At 39.8% G+C, this 8,888-nt stretch overlaps 1 protein-coding gene across 5 annotated transcripts in view; it reads left to right on the top strand.

The window, feature by feature from the left end:
• Nucleotides 1-976: 976 nt before the first annotated feature.
• The window catches only part of LOC117252594 (rho guanine nucleotide exchange factor 28-like), a 57,450-nt gene continuing 49,538 nt past the window's right edge, over nt 977-8,888 (top strand). For 4 of the 5 annotated variants that reach the window (XM_033619630.2, XM_033619631.2, XM_033619629.2 and 1 more), the window contains exons 1-4: nt 977-1,189; nt 2,135-2,179; nt 7,506-7,647; nt 8,588-8,697. In XM_033619630.2, coding sequence (XP_033475521.1) covers nt 2,147-2,179; nt 7,506-7,647; nt 8,588-8,697 — 285 coding nt within the window. In that variant the 5' untranslated portion in view covers nt 977-1,189; nt 2,135-2,146. The remainder of the gene's footprint in view (nt 1,190-2,134; nt 2,180-7,505; nt 7,648-8,587; nt 8,698-8,888) is intronic. The other variant, XM_033619632.2, reaches the window with a different exon arrangement.

Here is an 8,888-nt window from a genome sequence, read left to right as displayed (position 1 = left end):
ACCTCTGCCCGAGGATCTCAGACTATGTAAAGGCTAATGAGGAACTAACAGCTCTGAAATGTAATCTGGAGCCAGGCCATGAAGAATGTTACAAGTAATTAGTAAGATTTTAAGGTCAATCCTAAAACAAACAGGGAGCCAATATGAAGAGGCTAAATTGGTGTGATGTGGTCATGCTTCTTGGTTTTTATTAAAAGCCTTGCAGCTGAGTTGTGAACAATCTGACGTCATTGTAAGGTTGTTTTGACTGAGGCAGGAATAGAAGCTGTTGCAATAATGATCAATAATGATGAGGGGAGAAGAGAGAAGAAACTAGCAGGAGGAAAACGAACCGAACTTTAATTGAGGCGGAGTTTAACTGGTAGATTGTTGTTGCACATACTTGCAATTGTGGGTTATAGTTGGAGCCATGCTGGAGGAGCCAGGGGTGGAGGGGTTAGGGAGGGTAAAAGCTTTATTGGGGTCATTAGGTGGGTACCGTTCTTCACTGGTGTTTCGATGATAGGCGTGGGCCTATAAAAATAAAGTAATAGAATTGATAAATAATAATAATAATATAATAAAAAATGTCAGGGGAGGATCCCTTGGACCCCACGACACAGGTACAGGTACAGGCTAAGCCCTGAATGTCCTGAAATCCTTAAAACGCCCCTGTGCACCTGACCTATGCAGGGCGACTGGATTTGTGCACACAGGAACCGTCAACAGCGCATAAAATAAAATAAAATAAAATAAAATAAAGTTAAATTAAATTAAATTAAATTAAATTGAATAACCCCTGGCTTCCTGTCATTTTACAATTTTTTTCAAAGCAAGTTGAGGCCATCCTTGATGTAGTTGTTATCACCCTTTTCCACACACTGGTCGCTGTTTTATCGCCTTCCACTAGGGGTCGCTGTAACCTCAAAGAATCAGCTAACTTTCTCATGTAAGGAGGAATTTGCATTTGAGCAGACGGAAGACAGAAAGCATCAACACTGACAGTCAGAGGGGAGGATGCTGTGTCAGTGGAGGCTGCAGCTCACATTGGAAACAGCTGCTGCTCCGACTCAACGCCATTTCTCAACTTGTAGCTTCTAACAGCGACACTTGAATTAGCACTTAGCAGAGGGAGGATGTACCCGAGTTAGGGCTCTGTTTTTGGGCTGAATTTAAGGTTTCCTCTGCCGGAGTTTGAGCTCCTGTGAAGGTAAGTACGTCAGTCATGTTAACCCCTCTTCTACCAGCTGCTGACTTTTTCTTCAACGTGTGTGTTGCTTGTGACATTAGTGACAGTTTGCTAACATGTCAGTGTCGAGTGGGGAAATACAGCCTGTAAAAAGAGCCTTAAATTTATTCTGCAGCTAAATAGGTCAGCATTAAACTGTGTTGAGTTCATTTAAATCATTAGGAAACAAAAACACAAGGTTTCCAAAGCAATTCTGTCGTGTTTTGTGGTAATCAATGCTAATTATCCAGTGGAGTGCCATCATTATTACACCTGTGTTGAGCTGTGTGTCTGTCATGAAGCTAGCACAGTTACAAAAGTCCTGCTCTCTTGATTTGTCTTTGTTCTTTGCAATATTTGGTCTGTTGTGATGAGAATAATTAGATATAATTATCATATATAGGAATAATTATAAATGCAATAAATAGTGTGACTGCACAAGCAAATTAATTTAAAAACTGCTGTGTTAAGACCTTGCTGTTGTTTCCAGTTTAAAGAGCAGAACTGATAAAGAACAGATCTCAACCCTGCAGCACTGAAACTTAATCGATTTCCAGCTGTAGCACACACACACACACACACACACAGGCCTACATGCAGGAGTAGGCTACACACTGCCTGCAAATCAGATTGGGGCATATTTGGTGTTCTGGTGCTGTCTCCACACACTAAGGTAGAAAGCATCCCCATTAAAATCATTATTCACATACTTGAGATCAAACGATGGTCCTGTCTCATCGGAGGACCTCTGACTCTGCTTGGCACAGATGAGGTTTGATAATCTCTTCAGGATGGGGGGGGGGGGGGGGGCAGAATAACCAAAATAACCAAAACAGATATGAGGAGTCACATGGCTACACCGTGTTTGAGTTTTCATCTTTGTTTCTCAAATGTCTGCTCATCTTGTGTCTGTGTCTTTGCCCGCAGTTGCTGTTGCAGATGGAGCTCAGCAGGAGGAAGGTGCCTCTGTATGTGAGTATGTGCTCCAGTTTGAAGTCAAGTTTGAGTTCTCCAATTAATCTCAAGAGTTAGTTATCCCTGTGGAAAATCTCTGCAAAATGAGTTTGGTAGGCAGCAGCCTCATTTACGAAAACTGAAAGTTTGTGGCTTGGTTTTTGTGCTCGTGACCAAACTATTATGTTAAATAAAAATGTATCGAATGTTGCATCTGAGAGGATACAACTGTTTTCTGTTGTGCATCAATACAGAACATGTAATTCAATCACTATAGTTACTGTATGTACTGTGCGAGTGTTTCAAATGAGATTTGGCTCTGGGGTCGATGAGGGCGCTGTGATGACAGGAGACTGATGTTCTCGACTTTGATCAAACAGGGACTTTATTAGTCTTTGGATGAGACATCTCTTGGCTTTTGCTGTCGGATTATTTGAGCACTGAATCACAGTTTCATAGGAGAAAAAGTAATCCATCAGCACGGCAGTGACAAAAGCAGCCTTGCATTTGTGTGTTCAACTAGCTAATCAGTAACTCTGTGATTCATTCGCAGTGATGTTTTTTTATTTGTATTTTACTTAACTCAGAGTTGGAAAAGAACATTTATTTGCTATTACGTTGATTTGTGATGCCTCTGGTTGTGTTAAACCTTTGAATGGATCTGTTGTCTGTGAGGTTAAGGTGCAGTCAAACAGGGCAGGACCGTGGTCAAATATTGTTTTATTGGTTTCAGTTTGGTATATTAACAGTTTTCGCAAATATTATTGAGAACTAATTATTCTCTAAAGATCAAAGGCAGGAATACATTGCTCACACTGTTGTTAGGCTATTGAAGCCTTTTTAATTTGACATGTTTTAATGTGGTTTTCCTTGTACCTGATGTGACGTCAATGTTACCAAAAGAAACACCTGCTCAGCATGTACTGTGCATGCTCTCTACAGAGGCCCAATAAAGAGTACACTTATGCAACAATTCAATTTTAACCGCAGAGGGTAGTAAAGCTGAAAAAAGTTGACCAGTGTTTTCACAAGACTAGTCTTCAGCGATGTGAGGCTTGGGGCAAAAGGCTAATCTCGGTGTACTGAGATGCTCACAGTGCCGTTGCTAATATGCTGAATCTGATGTGTAGTAGGTAATGTTTACCTTATTACAGGAGCGTCATGCATTCACTTGACAGAAAAAATCTGCTGTGTTTTCCGAATTAACAAGATTATATTATGTCAGAAATATGAGAAAAGATTTCATGGGGAAAAAAATCCACTCTTGATTTCTTAAATCACTGGTTCCCAACTGGTGGGTCGAGGTCAAAAAGTGGGTCACAGGCCCATTCTGAATAGGCCACAAGTGATTTGCAAACATGTCAAGTTTGTAAAGAAACACTTTATTTTGAAGTACAGTGAATTTCCAGCACAGAGCCTTTATTTTAAAGTGCCGTTTTCTGCTGTAGAGCGAGTGACTAACAGACAGCTACTTGACAGAGACAGCAAACTAGCTCAGCGACATGACCAAACACAAGTATGACACTGAATGTATTGAATTCTGGGACCTCAAACTAATGATTAAGTAGAAGTCTGGACCCCGTGGCTGAACCAGTTGGGAACCACTGTTTTAAATTAAAGCTGGGGTAGGCAGAGATCTGGAAATGGCAAAAAATAAATAAGTGAATAAGAAATACACCATGAGGCGACCACAAGCATACACATGTGCTTCATACAAAGTGTAGTCATGACACTTGAATCGATAGCTTTGATACAGTAGCTTCAGAAATAGCAATATTCAACACCATTTTCAATTCCACAAGGAAAAATTGACAATGAAGGCATGCAATTAAAAATTTTCATTAAAAGATAAATATAACAAGGCTATAGCATGACAACCATAACTTTTCTTGATTAGGACTGTACCTACTACTGGACTGTAGTAAACATTAACAATAACTGAAACTTTTTTTTTTACATGAATGGAAACAATATTCTTCTTGCAGTGTGCACATGTTTAAAACCTCTGAAACTGTCACACATTCAAAAGGCTAAAAATTGCAAATAAAAAAAAAAGTGCCACAAACGGCCATATGAAACTGAGACGAATGAGCTGTTGGGTGTGTTTGTGTCAAGTCGCTGTTGAAGAAAACAAAGAAGAAGAAAGTAGTCTTACAGTATCAATATTGAGGAAAGTATGGAAACTGTTTCAAATATTCCGAATTTATGTGTATTAATAAATCAATATTTTTGACAGCACTCATACAAATATAAAAATAATGTATTACTGTTATAGTAGTCTCGCCACCAGACAATCCGAGATCTCCACCTTTAGTTAAGCAAAGCGTCTAAAGACTGACTTGTGAGTCTACTGTCATAGTAACACAGTGTTTCCCATACATTTATTCATTTAATCCAATTTCACTGTAGAGCTGCACACAGTGCATTCACCACATGAACATGAACTTGAAGCTGCAGCCCTGAGCCTTTGTCTCAGGTTAGCAGAAGGCTAACCTGTTAGCAACATTGTCGTCTTGTAGACTCTTTATGATAAGTTAGTCTTCCTTTTTTGGGTTGCTTTGCATTTTAGGCAGTTGTGTCCAGTGCTGGAATAGCTACTTTTCTGCAGGAGTCCCCGCCATTGAATCAGACTTTCATCGAAGGGAGGTGCACACGCATCTGCATTTGCCGAACAGCCAATAGGAACGCCGTCTCTGTGAAATGACCTGTCTCTCGCCATGGTGTAGAATTTCTAAAGTCTTAAAAACAGAGTCAAGAGGAGCTGCAGAAGTCTAGTTTTCTCTCAGTCCACTTGATTTACAATATGCTCCAAGTTTATTATTGTGTGTTTGTCCAATGACAACAAAATGAAACTGCCTACCCCAGCTTTAACAGGAGAATCCTGTAAAGTCTCATTTTTCTGAATTAACAAGATTAGTATATCGTTAACATTTGCTAGCTGATGCTAAATATAAAAATATAGCTGAGGTTAATAAAAATTAGTTTTGTAGGTATACGTTGGAAAATAAAAGTTTGTTATTTCATGGTCAGCATCTGGTCAATCACACAGAGGTCAGGAGGCTTAATGAGGGCACAGGAGAAGCCAGACATAAATTTGGTGGTAAACCTGGCGTTCTCTCTGTCAAAGAATAGCCGACTAGGGATAAAGAAATGGATAAGTGAACCTGAAGGTGGGATTAGGTGAGACGGAGAGACATGGAGGCAGGATTACTCACAGTGTCTCTTTCTGAGGCAGCGAGAGAATCAAAGAGAAAAGCCTCTGAGTTTTATAGCGTGAGAAATTGGGTCAGCTGTTGAGGTGATGCAAGGCTAATAGATAGACTCTCACGAGAAAAAGAGAGGTTACTTAAAAAAAAAAACATCCTCACTCTGACACAATCCAACATTAATCTGTGATGTTCACTGCATCTCAAGTGAAGCCTTATAATTAACATTTTTTGGTGCACTGTCTTTCCTGCAACCTGTCTCCTCTACTCCTGTCTCACTCAGGCAGTTTGATTTGTTTCCCAGAATAACCCACACAGGGTGTCTTGTGGCTGCATCGCTGTCTGGTCTATTGAGGCCACTGTAGGTGGACAAATTGATATCTACAATAGATTTCTTCCCCTGCGACTGCTGGATGTTGGTTGAGAACGGCTGCTCTAAAAAGCAAGCTAGTGGTCCTGGAAGATTTAGTTTTTAGTCTGAGAGACTGATATTAAAAGCAGATGTTTAGTCTTGATATTTGAATTGCAAGAACTCTGCTTTCAAATTCAGCTGCCAGCTACAGTTGTTAGATATACTGCAGCCGTTAATCCACAGAAGGAAAGTTCACAACCAAACAACATAGTTGGCCCCAAAATGTTTAAAGCTGCTCTAATCAATATTTTTATATTAACAATGAGTTAAAGGACCTTGTGGAGTGTGTTGCTCATAGTGACAAACAACAGATAATTATTACCAGACATGGCAGTTCTCAGCAGCTCTACAAAGCTTTCTCTTCTAGCTTCTCTTTCAGATAATGTTTTGGTCACTGTTTGGGTTGAATCTTAGTCACATTCCATTCGTACAGTTGTAGATGCACGCTTCCTTCATCCTTCCTTTAAATACTTCCTTCATTAAACTTCTCACAACAAGGTCTGTGGATTATCATAAGTAACCAGGTCATGGTTTCTGGAAAGAGACATTGCTGTTGAGTTTTTCAAATGTACTTTAAGCCCCACAAGTCAAATGCCATCTAGTTCCATTATATTCGAATGAGGGCAGACATCTCTGCGGCCGATACGTCAAAGATGAGCAGCATGTATAATGCGAACGTGTTTATTTAGAGCTTGCACTGTCTACCCTTAATTTTTTTCAGTTCAGCTAACTTTATATCAGGTGTATTAATAGCCTAGAGTTTCAGTTGTGAGTGCTTTGAAACGCTATGTCTACCAACTGTGCTATGTTCCCCTGCACATTTTACACTGGACATGCTACTATATCTATGTAAAGTTATAGTTTTTTACGTAATGGTTTTGTGAAACTAATACCACACAAATATACCTAGGTGCTAATTACATTTTCTTAAGTTCCGTAGTTTTTAACAGCTCATTGGATCTTTAATATAAAGGTTTTTGTGCATAATATGCACATGACTGGGTGTTAACAGTTGAAATATGCCTGTAGTCCTTCATATTGATGATACCAGTAGCAAAAGCAGCGATTTAATGTCTCGTTAGATTACTTTTATTCATGATTTGTTTTGATAGGTCCAGACTGAAATCAAAACTGTAAGTTTTAGACTGTTTTGGCAAAGTTCTTGCACAGCTGCATTTAACTATGTTGCCCTAAAAAGTATCCATAAAAGAATAATTCTGGTAGTGGTATCAAAACTCAGGTACTTTATTCCTTTAGGTATCAAAAGACTTTAACCCTACATAAATCAGTGACCTAGAACTTTAACAGCTCAACCCGGGCCTCTTAAGTGAGGCTGTAGAGTCAACTAAGTCTTTCATATAACATCACACACCCACATTTGACCTGCACAAAGTTTTTAAAGGCTACTAATCACTCTACATATCAGCTCTCCATTTCGACCTCAGATCAGAAGTCTAAAGTGTTCTGGCCTGATGGGATCAGAGCAGGTCTTTGCGGCAGACACTAAGGCATTCCTGTTTTTATTGAGGGGAGTGTTTTATTGTATCCTCCAGAGACATGCTGTCAGGGGATTTGGTGTTCTTTACAGAAATGTAGAACACTGAATCAGAAAAGAGTCTTTACTCTAAAATAGGCCTGCATCTTTAGGAATAGTAATATGTTTTGCTCTCTAGAATCTTTCTTCTTTTATTTTGCTCTCAACTTCTCTCACTTGTCTTTATCTCAGGGCCAGGCGAAGGTTTTTGCATTGCTGGAGGGTTTAGACTCGGTGCCGGAGGATGCAGAGGTCTACGTTGTTCTGGAGGGATCCACACTAGTTCATGTCACCAGGGCGCAGAGTGATGTCATGCTCTGCTTTATAGTACCTGGTATGTTCATGTGTATGCAAATATGATCTGTACTGTTTTGCTGTGTTACTGTACGTATTTTGGGGTAATTTTCCGTGTTATACATCAAAAGGGGAGAATTTATTTCGAAAACCATTCAGACATTGAACAGCACATCCTGACAATCCCCGGTTTCCCACTCCTGTCTGTGATATACTCAAGAACAGTATATCACTGTCTGAATCTGTCTGCACACACACACACACACACACACACACACACACACACACACACTTATACAACATACACACTACACAGTCTGTGACTTGAGGTCTGGAAAAGCACAGAATCTTATCAGCTTCCTCTCAGGAGGGAAACAGCTCCATAAACAATACGTCAACATTACCGAGCCTCTGTGTAGGTTGACACAGACAGCCGGCAGTCCTGCAGGCTCGAGCACTCTCGACAATAGCTGGACTATTAAAAGCAGGTCTCCTTCTCCATCAAAAGAAAAGAAAAAAAATGCCTTTATCGGCATACGAAATGAAAATCTCACACACTCGGTGATTCTCTAATGTGCTTAGGCTCTGGGCTAGAATATATAAGCTATATTTCAAAAACCATACTACTGGTTTTGTATTTTTAGCATGTACAAACCTACAAACTGTGTATGATTTTAATTAGTTTCAATAATTTATCAGAGACTCTAGATCTTTTTGCACCCAGGTGGCCGTCAATTTCAGCTCATGATATGACACTGGCTTGAAACATGTTTGAGATAACTGATCAATCATGTTGTCTTTTGTATCGTAGTTGCATGAGAACGCAGTTTCAACCTGTGCCTTATCACAGAATTAGGCAGAAATTAGAGAGAACAAAGGCTACATGGATCTCACACTATATAACGGTTCTTTCTCATACAAAGAGATATAAATCTGTCCTCAGTAAAGTCTGGCTTTTGTTTCATTGTGTTCCTCTGTAGGACATAACCTGGCTGAGGTGGTCTCTGTCCAGGCCTACCTGATCACTGAAACCACACCCCTTATCTGGGTGGGCGGAGCCACACTGGAGTATGTCCAAGATGATGCTCAGGTAGGGAAGATGCCCAAATATGATCCTATACTACACTGAATCTAAGTTTGTGCATCCCTATGGTAAAAATGACCTGTTTGTGCTATTCATGCTGTGCAAATTATTACACTGTTCTGTCAAGTCATGAAATTCTCCAAGTATGTTGTTTTTAATGAAAGAGCCCTTGAATCATCCCATACATTGGGGTTCTG

Source organism: Epinephelus lanceolatus, chromosome 9 (assembly GCF_041903045.1).
Source record: "Epinephelus lanceolatus isolate andai-2023 chromosome 9, ASM4190304v1, whole genome shotgun sequence".
Classification (NCBI taxonomy): Eukaryota; Metazoa; Chordata; class Actinopteri; order Perciformes; family Serranidae; genus Epinephelus; species Epinephelus lanceolatus.
The sequence above is the reverse complement of the archived record's forward strand: the minus strand, read 5'-3'. Positions and strand labels throughout refer to the sequence as shown.